This window comes from Cetorhinus maximus, chromosome 22 (assembly GCF_964194155.1).
Source record: "Cetorhinus maximus chromosome 22, sCetMax3.hap1.1, whole genome shotgun sequence".
Lineage (NCBI taxonomy): Eukaryota > Metazoa > Chordata > Chondrichthyes > Lamniformes > Cetorhinidae > Cetorhinus > Cetorhinus maximus.
The window spans coordinates 61,037,588-61,064,315 of record NC_135900.1 but is presented as its reverse complement, the minus strand read 5'-3'; the positions used below and the strand labels follow the sequence as shown (position 1 = coordinate 61,064,315).

General features: G+C 42.4%; 1 protein-coding gene across 1 annotated transcript in view; it reads right to left on the bottom strand.

The window, feature by feature from the left end:
• Window positions 1-26,728, bottom strand: part of LOC144696803 (cadherin-related family member 3-like) — a 125,515-nt gene that overhangs the window by 32,905 nt on the left and 65,882 nt on the right. The window contains exons 4-8 of the mRNA XM_078568550.1: window positions 17,738-17,832; window positions 14,674-14,771; window positions 14,478-14,582; window positions 13,441-13,589; window positions 1,584-1,773 (exon numbers count right to left, since the gene is read on the bottom strand). Coding sequence (XP_078424676.1) covers window positions 1,584-1,773; window positions 13,441-13,589; window positions 14,478-14,582; window positions 14,674-14,771; window positions 17,738-17,832 — 637 coding nt within the window. The remainder of the gene's footprint in view (window positions 1-1,583; window positions 1,774-13,440; window positions 13,590-14,477; window positions 14,583-14,673; window positions 14,772-17,737; window positions 17,833-26,728) is intronic.

Below are 26,728 nucleotides of genomic sequence, written 5' to 3'. Positions count from 1 at the left end.
CAATGGTACTACCATTATTTCCAGAATTTGTGTGACTAAGGCTACCCGCTGACCCTTTTAAACCACTCACAGACATGACCTGAAAAGAATAAGGTACATTGATTTAACATTTGAAGTTGTGCTTCACGAAGGTTCCAAAGTGCTGGCCAATCAGGGGAGAGCTTTGCAATACAGCCCAAAGACAACCAAGATATTGTAATTTATACTTTTCAGAAGTTCCATAAGGCAAGTAGAAAAGGGGAGCAGTGGCAGAACAGGATACTGAAATGTTTGTAGAGCCAATTGAGAAAAACTCTTAGGGCAGACTTTAATAGACAATACTCTTATTTAAGTGACTGCATCATTCAATGTACAGCAGTCATGCACACATGCCCAATATACTGCCAGGATCCTGTCATTGCTTTAGTCTTACATGGAAATCCATGGCATTGCAGCTCTCCACATCCCCCTTTATTCTGTTTGAAAATCAAACACAACACATTGGATATTAACCCATCTATTATGAATAATCTGCTTACTGTACTTTGCTTTCCTGATACCCCATTGCGAAAGTACAGTGCATGTCTTCTACTTTCTAACCATTTACTTCTTCAAAGATTTTGCCAGTGGGAGGAGGAAGTAAGATGGATATACCCTGGTTGTCAATATTTGCCTCTAGGGGTGACAGTGATCCAGTTTGTGTGCTGGGTCAGGTGAATCTAAGAGGAACCATTACCCTTGCCTTTACTGTCCATGAGCGATCCAAATCATTTGGTGTTATTTCAGCGGGTGGTTAGTTGGCACAGATGTGACAACACCTTAAGAGACATTATCTCACCAGCTCCAATATTTTGTTTCTGCTGTGCAGTCCCTCAGCACCTTTAGACAGTAGGTTACTATGTAACAGTGATGTTGCTGAAGTCCCATGTTACAGCTGTTTAACTCAGATTTCCCAACATTTTGAAGATTAGAGGCCAATGCTCCTACAGCTCCAATCAAGCCATTCAAAATAGAAACTATCAAAAACTTAGAACTTAAATCAAAAGATGGGAATAGAGGGCTTTGCTGCAGATAGCCATAGAGTGCTCAAGCTCTGCTTGATGGTCTACCGCTCAGTGAGATTGTAAGGCTATGTTGTACAGATGCAAATTGTGCACCCCTTAGAGGTATCCCAGAATTTACAGGCCACGAGGCACAATCGCAAATAACCGTATAAAATGCTGATGCTAAGTCAGTAAACTGCAGAACTAATTACAAAATACTTTTCAATATGAAGAGTGTGTGTGTGTGTTTTTTCACTTTTTTGGTGTCGCTGTACCACACAGATAAGCAGGCGATTCAATCCCAGGCTGACATCAGTATTCTTCTGTATCTTGCCCTTCGATACAAGCCCAGCCCATTCAATATTTTAACTTTTAAAAAAAATGAACCTTATTAAACAAAATCATCAATTTATTTCAGTCTTAGCACACACTGCACACAGAACAAATCTTCCCCTGTAAATGGCCAGTTCCCCATTGTGCAATTGTATGTACCATCACCTAGCTGAATTCTTCTGGTTTTACCAGTATTTACAGAAACAAAATAATTAATTTACAAGGTACCTGTGTGTATGTGGGAAACAGAAGGGCTGGTTATCGTTGATGTCTTGTATGATGATGATTACTGTCAGTGAAGCCGTATGCCCTCCAGAAGGCCTGTCTTTAGCAAATACTTCAAACTCTTGGGTTGGAACATGCCTGAAAGGTCCATTGTCTCTGTCAATTATAGCCAATACAATCAGCTCACCTGTAACTGCAATAGAACACCACCAGACTGCATTTAGAATGATAGTATCTTGCTTTTATAAACTTCTAAATATTTTTGGGAATAAAGCATTGCAAAAATTAGTAACAGTGATCCCTACTGGAAACCTCTGGAGTACCAGGTCAAGGAAGGATCTAACTCAACCGTGACTCCATTTCCCTCCCTAATTCCAGTGTCAGAACAGCCGGTTGACACTCGAATATGATCAAGTTGGTTGCAGGAGGGCTGTGGTTATCTTTGAAAGTGCACTCCAGCAAGGAGTCAATCTGTTCAGGAAAACTGGGGTGAAAATGAACCAGAAAAGAGAGGTGTTAATAAAGAACACTTTGCCTTTCAGCTGGTGAATAAAAGGGACCTAAAAGGACTGGCAAAAGTGCAAAAAAATCTGCAAGGATTGTACTGGAACTGAGAGATTACAGCTGTCAAAGATTGAGCAGGTTGGAACTTCTCTTTAGAAAAGAGAAGACTTAGAGGAGACCTGATGGAGACTCTGTCCGACCCATTCTTAATTTTAAATGTTAAGAGAGCTTTTCCACTTGTTGGGAACATAAGTTTAATATAGTTACTAATTAAGGAATCCAATAAGAAAATGAGGAAATTTTCTTTACACTGGTTAGAGTGTGGAACTTACTATTACAGGAAGTGGTTAAGGCAAAGAGTTTAGATGCTAGCAGTGCCAAGTGGATGATCCATCTCAGCCTCCTCTGGAGGTCCCCAGCATCACAGATGCCAGTCTTCAGCCAATTCAATTCACTCTACGTGAAATCAAGAAACAGCTGAAGGCACTGGATACTGCAAAGGCTATGGGCCCTGACAATATTCAGACAATAGTACTGAAGACTTGTGCTTCAGAACTGTTCCAGTACAGCTACAACACTGGCATCTACCTGACAATGTGGAAAATTGCCCAGGCATGTCCTGTACACAAAAAGCAGGACAAATCCAACCCGGCCAATTACCACCCCATCAGTCTACTCACCATCATCAGTAAAATGATGGAAAAGGTCATCAACATTGCTATCAAGTGGCACTTACTTAGCAATAAACTGCTCACTGACACTCCGTTTGGGTTCTGCCAGGGTCACTCAGCTCCTGACTTCATTACAGCTTTGGTTCAAACGTGGACAAAAGACCTGAACTCCAGAGGTGAGGTGAGAGTGACTGCACTTAACATCAAGACAGCATTTGACCGAGTGTGGTATCAAGGAGCCCAAGCAAAATGGGGTCATTGGGAATCAGGGAGAAAACTCTCCACTGGTTGGAATCAAACCTAGCACAAAGGAAAATGGTTGTGGTTGTTGAAGGTCAATTGTCTCAGTTCCAGAACATCACTGCAGGAGTCTGGGAAATGTGTCCTCTGCAGTCACCGTCACCGGGAAGCAGTCTGGGAAGTGTGTGCTCTGCAGTCACCGTCGCCGGGAAGCAGTCTGGGAAGAGTGTCCTCTGCAGTCACCGTTGCCACGAAGCAGTCTGGGAAGAATGTCCTCTGCAATCACCGTCGCCACGAAGCAGTCTGGGAAGAATGTCCTCTACAGTCACCATCGCTGTGAAGCAGCCTGGGAAGAGTGTCCTCTGCAGTCACCATCGCTGTGAAGCAGTCTGGGAAGAATGTCCTCTGCAGTCACCGTCGCCAAGTGAAAAAAAGCAAAGAGTGACATAACAGGAAAACCGTAAGTTTCATTGGTTGGTAAGTAACTGCTAGTTTGAACTACCTATCCTATGTTGATTTTAAATTAAAGGTGACTACTAGGGCCCAGGATCGGAACTCAGCAGAGAGAGCAAGTTCCAGTTGATTTTAAAAAGTGTATTTTGAATCTCTATTCTAACTTGTTTTCAGATTAAAGGTAAATAGGAGAAATATTTTACAGATTGATAAACTAAAGACCAGTAGGAAATTTAAAAACAAATTGAAAAACTAATTAAATAAAATAGAGATGCAGGGCCAGGCGATGTGTTGTACCTGCATGATGTGGGAGCTGGTGGACCCCATTGTGGTTCCTGATGGCCACATCTGTAGCAAATGTTTGCTCGAAGAACTTTGGCTTAGAGTTGATGAGCTGGAGTCTGAGCTTTGGACACTGACACATCAGGGAGGGGGAGAGTTAGTTCAGCAGTAGGGCACAGTATAAACCAGGAAATACTGGGAGCATGTAAGAAAGGCACGGCAATAATCATGGGTGGTTTTAATATGACTGGACTAATCAAATTGGCAAGGTTAGCCTTGAGGGAGAGTTCATAGAGTGTATTAGAGATTGTTTCTTGGAGCAATATGTTGTGGAACCTACCAGGGAGCAGGCTATTCTGGATTTGGTTTTGCTTAATGAGATGGGATTATTTAATGATCTCATAGTAAAGGATCCTCTAGGAAAGAGTGATCCATAATATGCTAGAATTTCATGTTCAGTTTGAGAGCAAGAAATTTGAGTCCCATACTAGTGTTCTGGAGTTAAACAAAGGTTACTACATAGGCATGAGGGCAGATTTGGCCCTAGTGGACTGGGCAGGAAGACTACAAGGTTTGACAGTTGATGAACAGTGGCAGATATTTAAGGAGATATTCAATCCCTCCCAAGTAAAACATATTCCAAAGAGGAAGAAAGATGGTAAGAGAGGGAAAAAGCATCCACGGCTAAGCAAGGAAGTTAAAGATAACATAAAGGCAAAAACTAAGGTATACCAAATTGCAAAGATCAGTGGCAGGCTGGAAGATTGGGAAACTTCTAAAGATCAACAAAGGGTTACTAAAAAAAAATAAAAAGAGCAAAGGTAAATTATGAAAGAAAACTAGCGCAAAATATAAAAACTGATAACAAAAGCTTCTACAAGTATGTAAAAGGAAATAGAGTAGCTAAAGTGCATGTTGGTCCCTTGGAGGATGAGACTGGGGAGTTAATAGTGGGGAATGCAGAAATGGCAGAGACGCTTAATCAATATTTTGCCTCAGTTTTCACAGTGAAGGACACTAGTACCCACCCCAATAGTAACAGTTGGAGGAAGGGTATAGAGAAGGAGGAACTTAGAACAATCACCATCACTAGAGAAAAAGTACTGAGCAAACTATTGGGATTAAAGGGTGACACGTCCCCAGAACCTGATGGCCTACATCCTAGGGTCTTAACGGAAGTGGCAGCAGAGATAGTGGATGCATTGGCTATAATATTCCAAAATTCCATGGATTCTGGAAAGTGAATTGGAAAAATGCTAATATAATCCCTTATTCAAAAAAGTGGGGATGAGGTGGGGGAGAGGCAGAAAGTAGGAAACTATATACCAGTTAGTTTAACGTTTGTCATTGGGAAATTGTTGGAATCTATTATTAAGGAAGTAGTAATGGGGCATTTGGAAAGTCAAAATGCATCCCATCAGAGTCAGCATGGTTTTATGAAGAGTAAATCATGTTTGACTAATTTGCTAGAGTTCCTTGAAAATGTGACAAGCAAAGTGGATAATGGGGATCCTGTAGATGTAGTATATCTGGACTTCCAAAAAGCCTTTGATAAGGTGCCACACAAAAGATTAATACACAAAATAAGATCACGTGGAGTTAAGGGTAATATATTAGCTTGGATAGAGGATTGGCTAACCAAAATAAATCAGAGAATCGGGATAAATGGGTCTTTTTCTGGATGGCAAGCTGTAACTAGTGGGGTGCCACAGGGTTCGGTCCTTGGGGCCCCAACTATTTACAATCTATATTAATGACTTGGATTCAGGGACAGAAGGTACTATAGCTAAATTTGCAGATGACACCAAAATAGGTGGGAAAGTAAGTTGCAATGAAGAAATAAGAAATTTACAAATGGATATGGACAGGTTGGGTGAATGGGCCAAAATTTGGCAGATGGAGTTTAACGTGGATAAGTGTGAGGTTATCCATTTTGGTCGGGAGAATAAAAAGGCGACTTATTATTTAAATGGAGAGAAACTTCAGAAAGCTTCAGTGCAGAGGGATCTGGGTGTCCTCGTGCATGAATCACTGAAAGCTAGTATGCAGGTACAGCAGGTAATAAGGAAGGCAAATGGAATTTTGGCATTTATTGCTAAAGGAATAGAGTATACAAATAGGGAAGTGTTGTTGCAACTGTACAAGACATTGGTGAGACTGCACCTGGAGCACTGTGCACAGTTTTGGTCCCCTTACTTGAGGAAGGATGTAGTTTCATTGGAGGCGGTTCAGAGGAGGTTCACTAGATTGATTCCAGAGATGCCGGGCTTGTCTTTTGAGAAGAGATTGAGCAGTTTAGGCCTATACTTGCTAGAGTTTAGAAGGATGAGAGGAGATCTAATTGAGGTATATAAGATGCTAAAGGGGAAAGACAAAGTAGACGTAGAGTGGATGTTTCCCCTTGTGGGGCATTCTAGAATGAGAGGCCATAGTTTTAGGCTAAGGGGTAGTAGATTTAAATCAGAGATGAGGAGCAATTACTTTTCTCAAAGGGTTGTGAATTTGTGGAATTCACTACCTCAGAGTGCAGTGGATGTCAGGGCGCTGAATAAATTGAAGGAGGAGATAGGCAGATTTTTGATTAGTAATGGGTTGAAAGGTTATGGGGAGAGGGTGGGAAATTGGAGTTGAGGCCGAAATGAGATCAGTCATGATCGTACTGAATGGCGGGGCAGGCTCGAGGGGCTGAATTGCCTACTCCTGATCCTAGTTCTTATGTTCTAGAAACTGAACTGAACTAGCCATATAAATACGATGGCTACAAGAACAGGTCAAAGGCTAGGAATCCTGTGGCAAGTAACTCACCTCCTGACTCCCCAAAGCCTGTCCATCATCCACAAGGCACAAGTCAGGAGTGTGATGGAATACTCTCCACTTGCCTGGATGAGTGCAGCTCCCACAACACTCAAGAAGCTGAACACCATCCAGGACAAAGCAGCCTGCTTGATTGGCACCCCATCCACTAACATTCACACTCTTCACCGCCAACGCACAGTAGCTGCAATGTGTATCATCTACAAGATGCACTGCAGGGATTCACCAAGGCTCCTTAGACAACACCTTCCAAACACACGACCACTACCATCTAGAAGGACAAGGGCAGCAGACAGATGGGAACACCACAACCGGAAGTTCCCCTCCAAGTTACTCACCATCCTGAAATATATTGCTGTTCCTTCACTGTCGCTGGGTCAAAATCCTGGAACTCCTTTCCTAACAGCACTGTGGATGTACCAACACCACATGGACTGCAGCGGTTCAAGGAGGCAGCTCACCACCACCTTCTCAAGGGCAATTAGGGATGGGCAATAAATGCTGGCCCAGGCAGCAACACCCACATCCCATGAACAATTTAAAAAAGGAAACCAGATGTGTACATGAGGAAGGAAAGGAATAAAAAGATACAAGAAGTCCTCGCTAAACATCGTTAATTGATTCCTGGAAAATGTGATGTTATACGAAACAGTTTGCCTGAGGCTCATAACCCACTCCCAAGGTTGGCTGCCTCACCTTACCCATGACCCAGTTCTCACATGCTCAGCAGAGGATTTAACGTGGGAATGTCCAAGCATACAATAATGTTGGGCGGAATTTTAAGGCCCTTCCACCGGCAGGATTTTCCGGTCTCGCTGAAGTCAGTGACTTTTGAACAGCTCATTGCTTTTTATGGCACCGCCCATACCACGACAAGGCCCTAAAATTCCACCCATTAATGCGAAACGGTAGCAACACAATGTTCTAATTAGAGAGTGATGTTAATGCCAAACAGCATTGTGAGGGACAACATGAAATGAAGACTTCCTGTGTGCTGAAAGGCTAAGATTAGGCAGATGGAATGGAAGCGGTATATAAACACCAGCACAGAAAGAAAGAAAAATTGGGTCAAGGAGCCTATTTCTGTGTTTCATACTCTATGTAATTCTTCCGACAGCCCAGTTGCTTTTTTTTGCTAATCTGTTGTGTCGTGTTTGGAATTATGTGAACATTTTAATAGAATTTGTCATTTAGTAACCTATAATAGAAAAAATAGTAAGCCTTCTAACATTTTGCTGATACTCATGATACATTATAAAGGTTGGAAAAGCCTTTTCTGAGTCTGCATTTATTACACAAACGTTACATTGTAAAATGCACTTAAATCTCCATGTAGCAATTGTTTTGCTTGTGTACCAGTGTTATCCATACAGATTCTTTCATGTAACTTAAAAATGATAAACTGAACTCAGCATTAATACGATATACCTTTTTGTCTCCTGTGATTAATGAAGACTTGCACACGTATTATGTATATGAATACACTTATTCATTACATGCAATAAATTTACCAGACTACAGTAAACATCCAGAGATAGCTTAAAAGATTGTCGGAGTATTTATTCAGATTTATTCAACTGGTGAATCAGATATAGGGGACGGAATCGTCTGTGCCCGCTGGCGTCAGGCATCATGGCAGCCGTGAGCGGACATTATGGTGGGACGGCCAAAAATCGGTTTCATGATGTTGTCAAACATGTTTGCAGCCGGCTGCTCCGCCAGTCAATGGCAGACCATGTTTCCCACCACCGGATGTTGGGAACATCATTGTAATACATCTGCATATCATTCTAAGCCCAGCCCGCCGGAATCATCCCCTCACACTGGATCATCCGAGCACGTCCGACTGATTGCACACTGATGTGTCTCACAACAACATTTATAAGGTGTGTACCTGGCGGACCGCACTTTGAGGGGAACTCAGAGGTGAGCGGACAGTAACATTGCACAGCACTCACGACTGTTAGACTGTTGGTCGTCTGTTGGACCTCGAGGTTGAGGCGTCGCGCATTCAGGCGAGGGCACAGACAAGTCGCTTTTTTCCAACTGGCTAACAGCGTGGTACCGGGGCAAGGGTTGCCCTGCGGCTGAGGCAAGTTGGGGTGGGGAGGAGGGGGTCAAGGGCTGCACTCCGGTTAATGGTAGTGCACAAGAATGTGCGGTGGGGTGGGGGGCAGGGAAGCGGCCACGCATTAGGGAAACCTTGTATAAAGTGACCATTCCTCTGCAGCTGAGACAGTTCAGATGCAGCCACATTGATATGCATGGAGTCGGGCCTCTAGCTTATCTGCACACTCAAGCAATGCAGAGGACTGAAAGTGCCACCAAATGCTCCAGAGCTCGTCAACCTTCAGGCACAGGGCGTTTCAGAGGACTTCAGAACAGTTGGATGACTACGCATGTTGTACAATCTCCTTGCTAAAGCTGGCCATGGAGCAGTCACTGGTGGAGGTGCTCACAGCCCCCTGCAATGTCACCATTCAGGGTTGGACCAGTCTCCCCCATGATTCAAGCTAACAGTGCAGCCTTGCAGTGTAGGTTAGGAGAATGCCTGTGCCTGAGCTGAGAGCACAGCATGCAATCCAGTGGGCAAAGCTGCTGCCAAATGGTCAGGTAGAGTAGGGTGGAGGTGTTTGGGCTCTCAGGCAGCCATGCAGAGCACTAAACTCTGGCCATCCAAGTGGTTGCCAGCACTCTCTGGGATGCTTTAAGGGGCTTTCAGACTTAAACAAGAGAGGTCCTAAGAATATCCAAGCTAATCCATGTGTCTCTCTTTCATCCTGCAGGAGGAGTACATCAGGATCATGGAGCCTGGTAACCCAGTGTATGCCTCATGGTGTGCAGAGAACGAAGGAGAAGAGAGTGACAGAGGTGCTTGGCTGGCAGAGGGAGCAGCAGCACCCTCAGGAAGAAGCACAACAGGGGCTCCCACTCATGCCACTGAAGAGCCACAGCGAGCTGTCGCTGGTTGGTGCCGAGCTAGACCCAAAGTCTCCAGATACTACCTTTCATTCCTGCAGATGACCGAGAACCAGTGTTGCTGAAGACTGTGCATATCAAGGGAACTGGCCGATCTCATATGCCAGCTACTGCAGGATTTGGTGTCATGGGGTCATGGGGGACATCCACTGCCCGTGGCCATGAAAGTGACCACGGCGCTCAATTTTTATGCCAGTGGCTTCTTTCAGGTCTCCACCCTTTGACCTCTGCAAGAAATCGCAAATTTCCACCCACAAATGCTTCCATGAGGTCACAGGCATCATCTTCACGAAGGCACACAACTTTGTGCATTTTGCCCGGGACCAGGAAAACCAGGATGCAAGAGCACTGGGACTTGCACTTCTCAGGTTTCCCACAGGTGCAGGATGCCATCAACTGTGCTGATGTGGTGCTCAGATCTCGGTAGCAACAAGCGGTCAACTCTCAAGCAGAAGGGCTTCCACTCGTTGAATGTTTAGCTGGCCTGCGACCACCACAAACGTATCCTGCAGGTCTGCGCATGGTTCCCAGGGAGTGTCCACAACTCCTACATCCTTGGCAGGCCTCAGATCCATGACGACTTCCAGGGTCCACATTGGCTGCAGGAACGGTTCCTCAGTGACAAGGGCTATTCACAGAGGACGTGGCCGACGACACCCGTGCAGTGGCCTCAGACTACAGCAGAGAGAAGGGACAATGAGGCTCATGCTGCAACTCGCACCTTGGTGGACCAAACCATCAGTATGTTGAAAATGAGGTTCCAGTGCCTAGACCGATCTGGTGGAGCCTTGCAAAACAGTCCGCAGAGGGTGTCAAGCATCACTGTCATTTGCCCTTTACAACCTGGTGCTGCAACATGGAGAGGAGCTGGCTGAGGAGGAGATGGAGGAGCTGGAGGAGCTGGAGGTCTCCTCGGATGGGGGGGACACCAATGGGGATGAGGGTGAGGAGGTCCCCAAAGGTGAGGATGACAGCAATGAGGCCATTGCAATGGCCAGATGAAGAAGGCACACTCAGGAGGCCCTCATAGCCGCTAGATTTGTGGATGAGGATGACAACATGCAGTGAGGAGACACTATAGAACCTCACATCACATCTGTAAATATCTGACTCCAGTCTGGCTGATGGCAGCGCACATACCTTCTCCTGTCATGGAGACACAGTGTAGGTGCTAATAGTCGCTAGATTCTAAGAGGATGATGACGACATGCAGTGAGGACATGCCATAGATACCCTCTGTGGATATCTGAATACTGTTTGGCTGAGGGCAGCTCACTTGTGCTCTGTGATCAAAGTCATATCATAGAGACGCAGCCATGAAACTTTAGAAGCATCTGATCCTTTATCAGCCTTCAGCACCTGAGTTCTTTGGGAGCACAGCGTCACTGGTCACAGATGCTGAAGAGATGGAGGGCCAGCCCCACTTTAAAGATGCTGAGGGGACATCGAGAGAATGACGGAACTTTGTGGCGCCTGCCCACGACATTCTGGCAGCAATGACCAGCACCATCAAGGTGCAGGCATCAGTAATGTGTCCAGTGAGTGTGAGGCCGGACCATCACTTTGCTCTGAAGGTTACACACTGCACAGGGAAGAGGCCCTGGACTGAGACACCTGCCTTTATCTCGTGCAGAAAGGTTTCACATTTGAGTGACACTAACACTGCTTATCATAGCAAGGAGTCATAGACAAGGAGACATTCTTAGGAGTTGATTTACAATAGTGAACATTATGTACAAGTAATTAACATCCGTACTCAGGCTGTGCGAAGGTTGTGGGTTCATGTCCCACTCCCGGAAACCAAGAACTGTGAATGTACTCGAAAGAGTTACAATCTGTGACTGTTGATAACTCAAAAGAGTTACATCTTCTTAACGTTCTTAACCCTGCTGCTACATCTTGGTGCCCCCCCGACATCCACAGCGGAGGTGGAGCCAGCCTGCTGACTGCTACCCCTGTTTGTGATAATCTTGGTTGGCATACTCTGGAGGGCAGAGACCTGGAGGGCCCCCGCCTGCTTTTAGGTCTTCCTGTGTGGCAGTGCCACCCTCCTTGGCCTGTGGAGCTGGAGCTGCTGGGGTCACAGGAAGAGGGGATTTGGATGGGCCAGACATTCCTGGAATCACCTGGATGGATGGCCCTGGGTGTGCGCCTCCTCCCTGTGGGTGCCCGAGGGCCCCTGGCTGACTCCTTGAGGAGAAGGGAAGCTGGAATGAGATGGAGCTGCCCTGCACCCCTCTCGCATTGACACTGCTGGAGGCCAACTATGGTGTCAGTGATGGAGTTGAGCCCGTACAGCTGGGCAGGAGCGATGTCCTGGACCAAGGTCTCCATGACGGTCGCCATCCTACCAGTGTTGACCTCGGTGCATTAGCATGCCAGCGCTATCACCTCAGCCTGAAGGCGGGTGGACTCCTTGCCATCTGAGGAGTGCAAAGGTTTGCCTTTGCAGCTCCAGCAACTGAGGTATGACCGAATCCAGATGTTCATCGTCTGACTCTAACTCAGCAGATTTCTGGCCTCCAGCTGTCCTCTGGCAGTCATCCTTCCCAGAAACCTGGGAAGTTCCTGTTGCCGCCTGCTGTGGATCAGACAGTGCTCACCAGATTGTGACCCTGAGGTTACTCTAGAACTAGGTCCCACTAAGCTGTGTGTCTCTGCGCTGGTGGAGGGTGTGGGTGTGTGTTGTTATGGGTCTTCATTTAGGGTTTCAGCAGATTCCTCTTCCCAGGTGAGTTCGGGGCTTGAGTTGAGGACCCTCTTGACTGTTTCCCAGTTGTGCCTGTGGAAGCAAGGGGAGATAATTAGTGCATGGCAGTGGCCTGTGAAACAGGACACATCACTCACAACATGGTTGTCCGATGGATGTTGTACTGCTGGGTCCTCACATGGTAGAGTACCACTGACCTCACTGTCAGCACAGAAATGATCCAGATCTTCGCTGGCCAGCTGTATGACTCTATTTTCAAAGTTTGCATTCCCCCACCATTCTTCAGCCTTCTCCCCTTATTGTGTGCCAGCTTGCTCTGCATCATAGAAAGAGTGAAAGCAGGACGCCTGCCAGGCCAGATGATAAGGATGCCTGGCATATATGGGTGGTGAGTGGTGCCATGGATGGGATGAGGGCAATGACGGTGTGTGTGAGAGAGTGAATGGTGATGTCCTTTGAACTGGCAGTGAGTGAGGGCCCTGTGGATGTGTGGTGCGTTTGTGAGTGTGTGAGTTGAGAGTGTGAGAAGAGTGACTTACCCTGGTGGAATGGAGAAGATCATTCATCCTCTTGCGGCACTGGGTGATTGCCCTCTTTAGCAGGGCGTTGGCACTGACCATCGTTGCCACCACCTCCCAAGCCGGATTGGTGATGTTTCTGCCCCTCCTGCGGCCAGAGCAGGGGTAGAGGACATTGCAGCGGGCCTCCACGGTGTCCAAAAGGTGTCCCGTTGACTCATCATTGAATCAGGGGGCTGCAGTCTCCTTGCCTTTCGGAGCCATATTTTCTGTGCAGCAGTCCTGGGCTGGAAGCACTGAGAGGTATGCGCACGGCTGCACTTGAAATATGGCATCCAAAGTGAGAAAGCGGCGAGGTGACGGTGTGGCAGGCGAATGAGAGTCTGCCCCCACTTTAAAATGGCATGTTTCCTGGGAATGCATGATTAATGAGGCGGGATTGGGACAATACAGCGTGAAAAGCCACCATTGCGGCCAGCGGGAAAAACGTTCTTTTTCCCCAACTGCTACTGCATTTTGTGCAAATCTGGGATGATTCCGCCCATAGAGTTTGTGATTTGTACAGTAAGTTTCCTCCTGCCAAGCGTTTGGTTTCTGAGCATGGCTGCCATCCCTAAATAATTAGTACATTTTAAACGCTAAGCTCTGATGATATTTTAGTGGAGGAGGTGGACTTGCATTTCACGTACCCGAGTTAATGGTGAAGTATTGGTTTGCAGTATTCATAGCATAAGTCAAGCGGCTTGATGCGCCATCATCATCAGAATCGTAGGCTGTAACCTTTCCAATTACTGAACCTGGGGGCTTTTCTTCCGAGATTTCAAATACTGTTTTATTTCTGGAACAGATACAAAGGAATATAACAGCAGCTGGCACAGTTCAGCAAAACCAATTTATCTATTTGTCTGAAATGATAGCCAAAGCATAAGGTAAACGTGAAACTCCTACATTTTCTGAAGTAATTTTTCATAATCGAAAGGGAAATTGTAAATGAGGTATGATAGTGTCCTGGTTATGCTACAGGACTAATAATTCAGAGCACAAGAGCTTAAGTCCCATTACGGTAGGTGAAGAATTTTATTTCAGTATCTTTTTCAAAATCTGGAAATCAAAAGCTGGCGTTAGTAAAAATGACCACAAAGTTCTCGGACTGTTGGAAAAAAGCCAAGTGACTGATTAATGTCTATTAGAGAAGGAAACCTATTGCCCTTCCCCACTGTCACGCCAACATGGTTTACTCTTAAATGCCCTCAGAAGTGGTCTAGCAAGCCACCCAGCTGCATCAAAACTGCTAGCAGCAGTTCAGGAAGAAGGGCATCATGACCTCCAGGCTAACTAGGGGTGAGCAATAAATGTCAGTCTTACCAGCAATGCCAACATCCCAAGAAAGAATGTACATATTTTTAAAGGAAAGCAATCTGAAATAAAAATAGCAATTGATAGAAATATGCAGCTCATCAATTTGAAGGGGAAAGAAAGGTTAACGTTCTAAAATGTCTTTCTTCATCAGAACGTATCCTTCAGAACTAGTTAATATTCCCTTTTCACGGACACTAATTGACCTGTACATTTCTAGCATTTTCTTGTTCTATAATGCAATAGGGTTGTAGCTTTTAACCTTTTTCTTTTCATTGCCCTCTTTCCTACAGCTGCCCTGATAACAGGTTTTCAGTTAACCTTGGCATTCACCTGAAATCAAAGGAAAAAATAGAATTTATGTACTTACTGCGTAAAGACTGGCCAGTTGTCATTCACGTTAATTATGTTAACCACCACAATCCCAGAGATGCTATTACCTGTTGCATCCTTTACTGTCACTAACACATTGAAGCTGTAAAAGAAAAAGCACTAATTCACATATTAAATGGTAACTGGATTAACAAAAAAGATAATTTTGAAAGGGAAAGGAAAATAATTGTTACCTGTGAAAATCTTTCTCATAATCAAATGTTTTTGCTGCAAGAATTGCCCCATTTTTCCCATTGGAAATAATAGTAACCATGGAGGAGTTCACTGAATACTGAAATAAAGCCAAAGCAATTGATTACCTTACTCAATGAATCAGTGTGTTCTACATTTATTTGCTAAAAATATAAAGAGATGATGTTTGAAATCTCTCTTACTCTTATACTCACTCACACTTATACTCACTCACTCTTACACACTCGCACACTTAGTATTATGTAGGAGACTCTGGCGTGGCAATGCAATGGCCCCTGAAGCAGCCTAAATGCCTGATGGGAACAAGCTGGAGCCAATAACTGGGTCACAATACTGAAGTAACCCAAATGTTAGTGAAATTAGGAACTGAGAAAGCCTGAAGAACGTGAAGAGCTGTTCAAACCACTTTAGAGAGGAACCTTCGAGATTAGTCAAGGACGAGCAAACCGCAAAAAATGCAAAATACCTTTTCCACTCAATGAGTAGCAGCATAATTTAGAAATTGAGCTTCTTCTGACCTGCATTGTGTTTATGGTATTGTAATTATCTTACTTTCTTATAGCCATTGCTATTTGTTACTGACTGTTCCAATGCTATAGCTACTGGATTTCAGCATCACAAGATGGCATTTTAAGTTTGAAAATGGGCAGGAAAAAAGTGAATTTGCAACAGATACCCATCCTTTTTTATTGTGGAAAAATAGGAAGGTAGTAATTTAAACACTTTCACTTGTTATTGGATATATTTTGCTTTTCATCCTTCATTTAAGTCAAGTAAAACTTAAAAGTAATCCTACATCAAATAATCGTTTAAATTGAAAATAAGAAGTTGCTATGTTGCCAATGGTTTCTAATAGTTGTTGAAAAGCTGAAATTTTCATAAGCTACTCAGTGAAGCTGATTTTGATGTGAACTTGAGATTGGCTGAATGTTTAATAATTGGTTTTGATAAACATTTTATTATGGAGCTCCCCTATACCCTAGCAGCCAAAAGCACTTTGCAGTGTGGTCCTGAGTCTCAGAGACCTGGGAGTGAAACAGGCTTTGTGCTGAATTGGCTAATCTCAACTGGATTGACTGCAAAACAATTAGTCTCATTGTTCTAGTCAACAGAATGGGTTCCTTCCCATCATTATCCAGTGATCCTTACTGGGAAAAGAAGCATGCGACAAAGCTTGATAATAGCAAGATCAAATCTGAATGTGATGCCCTTTTCCCCCACACTCCACTAATAGCTGCAGTGTAAACTTGCAAGTTAAAAAATTGTCACAAATTGTAATCTGAAACTACAGGCACTGGTGCATCAATATCCCAACATGAGGCCCCACCTTTGAAAAAAATAAATGGAAAGAAAAGAAAATGCAAGTTGCTATTTTTAGTTAGGTTTTTGCTCCTATTTGCTAGTCTCTTTGCCTGTAAACAATATATCACAAAACTAATGGATGGATTTCAACAAAACTTTGTACGCAGACAGGGTAAGGCCCAGGGAAGAACTGATTCGTTTTTGGCAAAGATATGAATCCAGATCCAGATCCTGGAATTTTTTTAATAGGCATTTAGTAGTAAAGAATTTGAGTATTGCCGAAGAAAGGGGCATTTTGTTGAAGCTTTTCATTCTGCACCCATCAGGACAATTCGCAAGAATACAAATGTAAGGGAAAGCAACAAATTTATACTGTATGAGAAGGGACTGCTGATTGGTTGGTAAGTGGACTCTGATTGGTAGAGGCATTGCCATGGGGAATGCACCAGTTGATGGTGACTGACAGTTAACTGCCGAGCATTGTTCGAAATTTAAACCAGGCAGCTTGACTCTGATTGATCAAGGTGAACCCAGCGAATGGCTGTCACTTATTTTGTTTAGCTAAAACAGGTGCAATGTGTGTACATGTTCTTTCTGTCTGCAAAGAACAGGGGCCCTGTGTATTAATGTATGTAGCTTCTAGTACACTCAAATGCGCCACACTGAGTTCAACTGACAACCTTAAATTGGTCGTCAGCGTAATTCTTAGCACACTGAGGATTATTTAGCAAATTTTGTCCAAGCATGGAATCACATCTAATGTTGGGCAGTGTGTTTTGCAAGCATGGACTGGTTGGGTATGGCCTGTACCTTGCCCATCGCGAACAGGGGAAGGGACATGCTGTTTGATATGATCCTCCAGTCTTTGGTACATACAGACTACATACCTAGCAACACACTGGCATTGAAATTCATATACTACATTATTCACTTGTGTGATAGTCAGAAAGCCTTTTTGGCTTCACGTCCTTTGGCTTAGCATCCTGTTAGTGATGAATACCACTTGTGTTGCTACTGCACAGTAGATGTGTGAAACAGCTAGCTTCACCTGTTGCTCAAATTTTTGAGATACCTTACCCTTCCAGGTAAGGTATAATGGGTACTTTTCAGGGCTGAAAGTGACAGCCTTAGGCCCATTCGTGTGTTTGCGCAATATACTGTGCAAAATAATCCGTTAACATTGAGAGGTAGGACAAATTGGCTTTTTTTAGAATGTTGTGGATTGTTTTGGATTTGACTGGATGGATGCTGAAAGAATGTCTCCCCTTGTGGGAGAGACTAGGACTAGGGACATAGTTTAAAAATTAGGGGTCTCCCATTTAAGATGGAGATGAGAAGAAATTTTTTCTCTGAGGATTTCTTTGGAATTCTCTTCCCCAGAGAGCTATGGAGGCAGGGTCCATGAATATTTTTAAGGCAGAGGTAGATAGATTCTTGACTAACAAGGGAGTCAAAGGTTACCAGGGGTAAAAAATGTGGATTTGAAGCCACAATCAGGTCGCCACTATCTTATTGAATGGCGGAGCAGGCTCAAGGCACTGAATGGCTTACTCCTCCTAATTTGTATGTTCGCATGTTCGGCTTTGTGGTTACAGAGCATCAAGCAGAAAGGAAAGAGCTCCAAGGAGGAACTGCATAATTTTAATAACATTGAGTTAGCACAGCATGGTGGAGGTATGCACTCTACTGAGTGCCCTGTTCAGTTGTTAGAATTTGTGTTCATTTATTTAGGAAATCACTTACAGAGAGAATGTCGTCATCCCTATCAGGATCAGTTGCTTGAACTTCATATATCATTGCACCAACTGCTAAATTCTCCAGAAAGTCAACGTAAACGACTGTGAAGTAACACAAAATAAATGAGCATATTGATGTGCTATTATAAAACCATAGAAAAGTTACGTTGCAGAAAGAGGTCATTCAGCCCATCATGCCTGCGCCGTCCATGAAAAGAGATAAAAGAAGCTAGCCGCTTATTTTTAATCCCATTTTAGCACTTGGTCCACAGCCTTGCAGGTTACAGCAATTATGGATACAATTATTCATGGACCTGTTAGAATAACCCTCCTTATTGACCAAAAGACTATATTCAACAACGTAATGCCCAAATTGAAATATTGTGTGGAAGTATATAACAATTGATGTCATCTGGATCTCAATGTCTGATGCATCCATGTAACACTCCAACTTGTGTTCATTTTTATTTAGGTGTTGGGATTCTTTCAATTCCATTTGTAGTGGGCTCATTAATTTGTTGGTGGCAGGTTCAATGGCAGAGTGGGGCAGGATCTGAAGTGACAGTGCACCATTCACCTTACCCTGAACTTTATTGATGCATTTTCTTTCATACCTTTATGGGGGAACAGCATAGCTTGTTTGTATAAAACATGGAACAAATCCTAATTACATACACTAGTAGCATACCGTGCAAAAATGCAGAACCTGCTAGGAGTTTTCAAAACATTGAAGTGTTTGAAAGTCTAAATATTAGAAGAAGACTTCCACTGGTGAATTAGTAACAAGGTCTTGTAAATTTAGAATTGGTATCAGAGGTAGAAGGTATCTTTTGATATATGGAACAGTATTAAAATATGGAATGCATTACCATAAGCGACTATTACAGTTAAGTTAATCAAGACATTTAGGAGGGAATTATTTAAATCTTTGAACAAGAAACATATTCAGAAGTACTCTGGAAAAATAAGGAAATGCCATTGTAGAAAATATCTCTGATGTACTGACATCATCCAATCTATTGGGAACAGGGACAGGTGTGAATGGAGCTGTGAAGGGACAAGCAACAATGGAGCACTTCAATAAAGCTTGAGGCTCGGATCAAGGTAATTGGGAACATCATCTGGAGTGGGTAGGCCACTTTTTTGAATCAAGAGTTCAAAAATAAAAGGAGGAAGAAAATCGGTGCGATACCAAAGAAAAGCAGATAAGTGGTTGGTGAATATTTCTTTTTTTTCCCACTAGGGCATTGGTTTAAACCAAGCCAGGAAATTAAAAAAGTCAATTGGGATAAGTAAAACAGGAAGCGAATTGATAAGAAGAGTATGAGCACAGAGCAGCTTCACCTGAGTGCAAGGGAATTTTGTGTGTGTGGGAATTCGGTGAGGTGGGGCAAAGAGGTTCTGATTTCTATGTAAATAAATAGGGTTAAAATAGGGTTGTGGGCTAAGTTACAATAAATACCTAAATTCAATAAATTAAATAAGATTATCACCTAGATTGAAAACTGTCAATAGATAATTGAGACTATTTCAAAACTTGAGAACCTAAGTAGTTGAATAAAATACAACAGAGGGCAGGGCAGGTGATGTGCTGCAGTAAAAGCTGGTGGGTATCAGTGTGTTCCACAACTGCAGTAAGTGTCTGCAGCTCCAGGAACTTTGGTTCAGAGATGATGAGCTGAAGTCTGAGCTTCAGACGTTGCAATGTGGGAGAAAGTTACCTGACACTTTGTTCCAGGTGGCAGTCACACCCCTTACGTTAAGTAGATTTGACCTGTAATTAGGGGCAGGAGGGTGTGGCTATGGGTGAGACAGTTATGAGGATCTAGAGAAAAGCATTGGAGGAGCCTCAACCCTTGCAATCGTCCAACAGGTATGAGTAAAGGGGAGTTGAGCAAACTGACCACAGCACCATGGTACAGTAGGCCATTCAAATTGGGGGAATAAGAAGAAATGTAGCAGTGGTAGGGGAAAGTATAGTTAAAGGCACAGATACTGTTATCTGCAGCTGTGAGCATGAGTCCCGAAGGCTGTCAGGGTTAAGGAATCTTCTCAGGGTTGGGGGGGATTTGGGAGTGGGAGGAGAAGGATCCAGTTGCCATGATCCACGGGCTTCACCTGAACCGTAATGGGACAAGTGTCCTGGTGAATTGAATAAATATGGTGTTAACCTCAATAGTTGTGGGGTGAAGATTCAGGTAAGGGGAAATTTAGAAAGTTAGAGAAAGGACAAAGCAATAGTGCAGGGTAACAATATGGGTAATGATAATAGGAATGTGACAGGAAGGGACAGAACTTAAAAACTTAAGAATGTACCAGCAAATAGGATTGAAGTAGAGAAGTATGATTTGAAAAGACAAGGGTCTTTATTTGCATGCACACAATATTCATAGCAAGATAGATGAATCAATGGTGCCAATAAAAATGAATGAGTATGGTCTGATGGTCATTACAGAGAAGTGGTTGCAAGATGACCAAGGAACTGAATATTCAGGGGCACTTGACATGTTGGAAGGATAGGCAGAAAAGAAAAAGAGATGGGGTAGCTCTGTTAATAAAGGATGAGATCGGTGCAGTAATTAGAAATTATCTTGGCTCAAGAGACCAAGATGTAGAGTCAGATTAGATAGAGATAAGAAATAGCAAGGGAAAGAAGTCACTGGTGGGGGAAGTCTATAGACCCGTCACCACCCCAATATGAGCTACACTGCAAGACAAAGAATAAATCAAGAAATAATGGGAGCTTGTAAAAAAAATACTGGAATAATAATAGATTACTTTAATCTTCATACAGATTGAACAAATCAAATTGGCAAAGGTAGCCTTAAGGACTATTTTATAGAATGTTTGCTGTGTCATGAAGCTATTAATGTATATAATATTTTGGAAAATATTTTTCTTTTAAAATAGAGGTTTGGTCTGCAGGTATGTCTTGATTGGGTTAAAGCCAGCTATTCTAGGTGCTTTGATATGTACTAGTTTTGATATGTGAGAGAGATAGCACACATTTGCATTTTTTGAATAGAGCATTCAAAAAGTGGGGTGAAAACTTGACACCTTTCTAACAGCTACCATGCAATATGTTTATATTACTACTAAAATTGGTACAACGAATGGGGTTTCATTGTTAAAAGGTAAAGTTCAAAGAGACTGGTGAGACAATGAGAATTTGAATTCAATCAGTGGTGATAGGTATAACTTCAGTAGTTTTTGGGTGTGCAGGCAGAGGCAATGTAAGATCAAAAGGCAGCTGCAAGCCTCCAACTGGCTCCACAGTGAAAAAAACCTCAATTTGAATTTGTAAGGTGAAAAGGCATCTATTTTGCTATGAATGTTGTGTGCATGCAAATAAAGACCCTTGTCTTTTCAAATCATACTCCCCTACTTCAACCCTATTTGCTGGTGCGTTCTTAAGTTTTTAAGTTCTGTCCCTTCCTGTCACATCCTTGTTATCATTATCCATATTGCTACCCTGCACTATTGCTTTGTCCTTAAGCCTATGGGTTGCAGTTGCCTTAATGGAGATTAGTTGGGGAAATTGTTAACAGTTATGATCAAAGTAATTTGTAGCCATGTGTACATATATTTTAACCTGTGTAAATTAATAAAATGTTTCATTTAGTTTAATGTAAAACCTCAAGAACTAATGGTCTGATTCCTGAGTTTAGAGTCGCATCTCAAACATAACACTTAAAATTATTGTTTATGACAATTGTTTAAAGTTTCCCTCTGGGATTTTTAAATAACTCTGCTTTACCAACTGCATCGATCATAACAGCTGCCACTACTTAAGACAATATAATGTGGAAACAACCAGGAAACAGGCATTTTTAGATTTGCTAATGTATAATGATAGCAGATTAATAAATTATTTCATAGTAAAGGATTCTCTAGGGCTGAGGGATCATTCAGTTTGAGGGTGAGAAACTTAGGTCTGAAACTAATGCCTTTACATAAAGGCAATTATGAATGTTTGAAGACAGAATTGGCTAAAGTGGACTGGGAAAATAAATTAAAAGGTAAGACAGTAGATAAGCAGTGGCAGAAATTTAAGGGGTTGTTTCACAATTCTCAACAAAGATATATATTCCGTTGAGAAAGAAAACCTTTACAAGAAGAATGAACAATCTGTGGCTAACTAAGCAAGTTAAGGATGGTGTCAAATTGAAAGAAAAGGTAGATTAGTGGTAAACCAGAAGATTGGGAGAATTTTAGAAACAAGCAAAGGATGATTTTTTAAAAAGAGGTAGAAAATAGATTGAGGGTGAAAATAGATTGATAGTGAAAATAAATTGAATGAACTAGCTAAAAACATAATAACAGACAATAAGAGCTTCTGCTTTACAAGTATACAAAAAGGAAGAGAGTAGCTAAAGTGAGTGTTTGTCCCTGAGATGATGAAACTGGGGGATTAGTAATAGGAAACAAGGAAATGGCAGAGACTTTGAACAAATAATTTTTGTCTGTTTTCATGGCAAAAGGCATTTCAATAATAGAAGATAATCAGAGGGCAAAGGGAGAGAGGAACTTAAAACAATCACTATCACGAGAAAAAATACTAGGCAAACAAATGAGACTAAAGACTGACACGTCCCCTGGATCTGATGGTCTGCATGTTAGGGTCTTAAAAAGAAGTAACTACAGAGGTAGTAGATGCATTCTGGAAAGGTCCAAATGAATTGGAAAACCGCAAATATAATTCACCTATTCAAGAAAGTAGGGAGACAAAACAGGAAACTATAGACCAGTTAGCTGGGAAAATGCTGGGGCCTATTATTAAGAAAGTAGTAGCAGAACATTTAGAAATTCAATATAATCAAACAAAATCAATGTGGTTTCATGAAAGGGAAATCATGTTTGACCAGTTTAGTAGAATTCTTTGAAGATGTAACAAGTGGGTTGGATAAAGGAGAACCAGTGTACTTGCATTTCCAAAATGCATTTGATAAGATGTCACACAAAATAAGAGCTCATGGTCCTGGGAGTAGTAAATTAACATGGTTGGAGGATTGGTTAACTAACAGGAAACAGAGAATTAGGATAAATGGGTAATTTTCAGGTTGGCAAACTTTAAGTAGTGGGGTGCCACAGGGATCATTCCACAATCTATGTTAATGACTTGGATGAAAGGAGAGCGTGTGTTGTAGCCAGATTTGCTGGTGATACAAAAATAAGTGGGAAAGCAAGTTGTAATGAAGACACAAAGAGTCTGCAAGGGATTAGATAGGTTAAGTGAGTGGGCAAAAATTTGGCAGATGGAGTATAATGTGGGAAAATGTGAGATTATCTACATTGGTAGGAAGAATAGAAAGCAAAATATTATTTAAATGGAGAAACTACAGAATTCTGCAGTACAGAGAGATCTGTGTATCCATGTACATGAAACACTGCATTACAGGTACAGTAAGTAATTAGAAAGGCAAATGAAATTGTGTCCTTTATTGGAAGGGCATGAAGTATAAAAGTGGAGGTCTTGCTACAACTGTACAGAACATTGGTGAGTCCACACCTAGGATGCTGCCTACAGTTTAGGTCTCATTTAAGGAAAGATATACTTGGTTTGGAGAGCAGTTCAGTGAAGGTACCCTAGACTGATTCCTGAGATGAAGAGGTCATTTTATGTGGAAAGGCTGAGCAGATTGGTCCTATACTCATGGAGCTTAGAAAAATGAGAGGTGATCTCATTGAAACATAAGATTCTGAGGGGCCTTAACAGATGCTGAGAGGATCTTTCCCCTCATGGGGGAATCTAGAATTCGGGGGCATTGTTTTAGAATAAGGGATCTCCCATTTAAGACTAAGATGAAGAGGAATTTCTTCTCTACTCCAGAGAGCTGTGAAGGCTGGATTATTGAATATGTTCAAGGCTGAGTTAGGTAGATTCTTGAACTGTAGGGAAGTTAAGGATTATGAAGCAAGTGGAGTTGAGGCTAAGGTCAGATCAGCCATGATCTTATTAAATAGTGGAGCAGGCTTGAGGGGCTGTCTAGGCTACTCCTTGTATTTCTTATGCTCTTATTGGCTTCAGTCTGAAATTTCTGTTAAGAGTCACTCTCAGATAGATCCCTCCAGGGCAGACCAACCATATGGAAAATGGAAGATTTCCCAAGTGTCCCTGAATTGTTCCATGGCACTACAATATCAGTGCGTTCCCTTTTTCCTGGATCCTAGACACCTGAATACTATATGGGGCTGGAGCCTGTAAGATAAAGCTGAGGTCCCTTATAAGCTCATTCCTCCCATCTTTAGATGCACATAGTAGCTAAAAAAGTGATTTTCAGTAGATGTGGTTTATGTTTTGATGCCCGTTGACCACTCTGCTTCAGCCCTGGTTTCTAACTATGGCAGATAGGATAAATGACACATTCCTACAATTATCACCTATTATGAAGATTTGAAAGACCTTCATTGCAAGAACAAAAGACTTGCCATGATCCTAAAGATTACAAAGTGAGATCCCTCCATGATTAACTGGTGGCAGGTTTCAGCTCTGTCTCGTTTCTGTGTTTAAAACTGCACAAATTCCTCCTCCTGCATCTTATGATTGGAGAACAATTTCCTGACACCAAAGCCAAGTATCCACTGATATTGTCACCAGTAATGAATCCAAATACACAGGAGCCATACAGGACTGAGAGTTACTTCTTCCATTGATCTCTGTTTTAAGACTAAGCCCTCAGCAAAACCAAAAATTGCCTATCAAGCCTGCACCATCCAGAGTAAAGTAAGAGAAAGAAAGACTTGCCTTTATAAAGCACCCTTCATAATCTCAGGGCAGCCCAAAGCATTTTACAGTCTCTGCTATAATATAGAAAACACAGCAGCCAATTTTCACCCAGAAATATAAATAATCAAATAATCTGATTTTAATGACATTGGTTAAGGGATAAAGATTACCAGGACACTATGGAAAACTCCTCTACTTTTCTTCGAAATAATGCCATGAAATTTTGTTTTACCTCCACCTTGGAAGTCAGATGGGGCCTCGGCTTAATGTCTCATCCTAAAGTTGACACATCCACCAGTGCAGAGCTCCCTCAGTATTACACTGGGAGTACAGCTACCCTGGAATAAAACCCACAACCTCTGATTCAGAGGTAAGAGTGCTACCTTCTGAGTCAGAGATAGTGTGATATATGCATGATGATTCTTTTATAGTCCTTCTCTTTCCTATTATTGTGACCAGAACCATCTGCCTCGATGAGCTCATCCTGTCTTCCCTCAACCCATTGTCCCATCTCCCCAAGATTAAATGTAGCACTGAAATTAGGTCAAAGCAACTGCACTTATTTTTCCGATATTACATGTTTTCAATTTTCTCTTGAGAATCTCAGCAGTTATTTTAGTAGTTAGTTACCTGTTGAAAGAAAGAACTTCTATTTAGTTGTTTAGTAGCATAGAACTTGAGTATTGCTGAAAAAAGAGACATGTTGTCAAAGTTTGTCGTCTTGCACTCATCAGGACAAATGCGCAAGGATACCAATAGTAAACGGAACAACAATTTATACTGCATGAGAAGAGAGTTCTGATTGGGTAGCAAGTGGACTCTGATTGGTAGAGCTGAAGTGCCTGCCTGTATCAGGCAGCAAGTCCCCTTTTATGTTACAAATGTAATGTACAAAGGGTCCCGCTTACTATTTTCGGAAAGAATTGGTCAGAGCCCCACCAAAATACCAAAAGATGGGACCAATTGGACTTGGAACTAAGTCCAACTGCTATCCCCACCCTTGCCCCTACCCCACCTGGTATCCTAGCTAATTGATATTGTTGTGAACCAATTTTTAAATGAGTCACCTAGGAATGCCCATTTGCTGTCTGTTTGCTCATTGGTCAGATTCAAAAGAGGCCGAGGCCTCATGGCTGCCACGCTTCTGTGGTCAGCTACCTGTACCAGTAAAGGCGTCCTCCCTGGTGTCCTGAGGCAGATATTTATCACTCAACTAACATAACTAAAAACAGATTATCTGGTCATGATCTTATTGTTTGCAGGAATTTGCTGTGCATAAATTGGCTGTTGCATTTCCTACTTGACAACACTTGAAAAGTAATTAATTGGCTGTGAAATGCTTTGAGACATCCTGAGGATATGAAAGGACTATATAAATGCCAGTCTTTCTTTATTCAAAAGACAAAGTCAACCCCAGTGTGTCATAAAAACATAAGAAATAGGAGCAGGAGTAGACCATAAGCCCATCAAGCCTGTTCTGCCATTCAGTACGATCATGGCTGATCCTTGGCCCACTTTCCTGCCCTTTCCCCATATCCCTCAATTACCTGAGAGACCAAAAATCTGCATATCTCAGTCTTTAATAGACTCAACAAAATCCAAGTATCCAACATCTACTAGTTCCCCATTATCCATCCAACTAGTTACATCCTCAAAAACTCTGATAAATTGGTTAAACATGATCTCCCTTTCATAAAACCATGTTGACTCTGTATGATCGTACTGCGATGTTCTAAGTGCATAGTTAAGATTTCCTTAATAATAGATTCCAGCAGTTTCCTGATGACTGATGTCAGGTTAACTGGGCTATAGTTCCCTATTTTCTCTCTTCATCCTTTCTTGAATAGCAATGTTATAATTGCTAAATTCCAAACTTCTGGAACTGTTCTAGAATCCAGAGAATCCAGTACATTCTCTATCTCTTTTTGAATCTTACAATGTAGCCCATTAGGTCCTGGGGCTTTGTCAGCTTTTAGACCCGGAAGCTTCTCCAATACCTTTTCTCTTCTGATATTAATCACCTCAAGTTCCTCATTCTTATTAGCCCCTTGGTTACCCACTATTTCTAATATGTAACTTGTCTTTTACTGTGAATTCAGATACAAAATATTTGTTCAATGTCTCCGCCATTTCCTTATTCCTCACAATAATTTCTCCCATCTCTGCCTCTGAAGGGCCAACCATTCGCTTTAGCTATCCTCTTATTTTTATACTTGTAAAGGGCCTTCAATCTGTTTTAATATTCCTGGCTAGTTTACTCTCATTCTATTC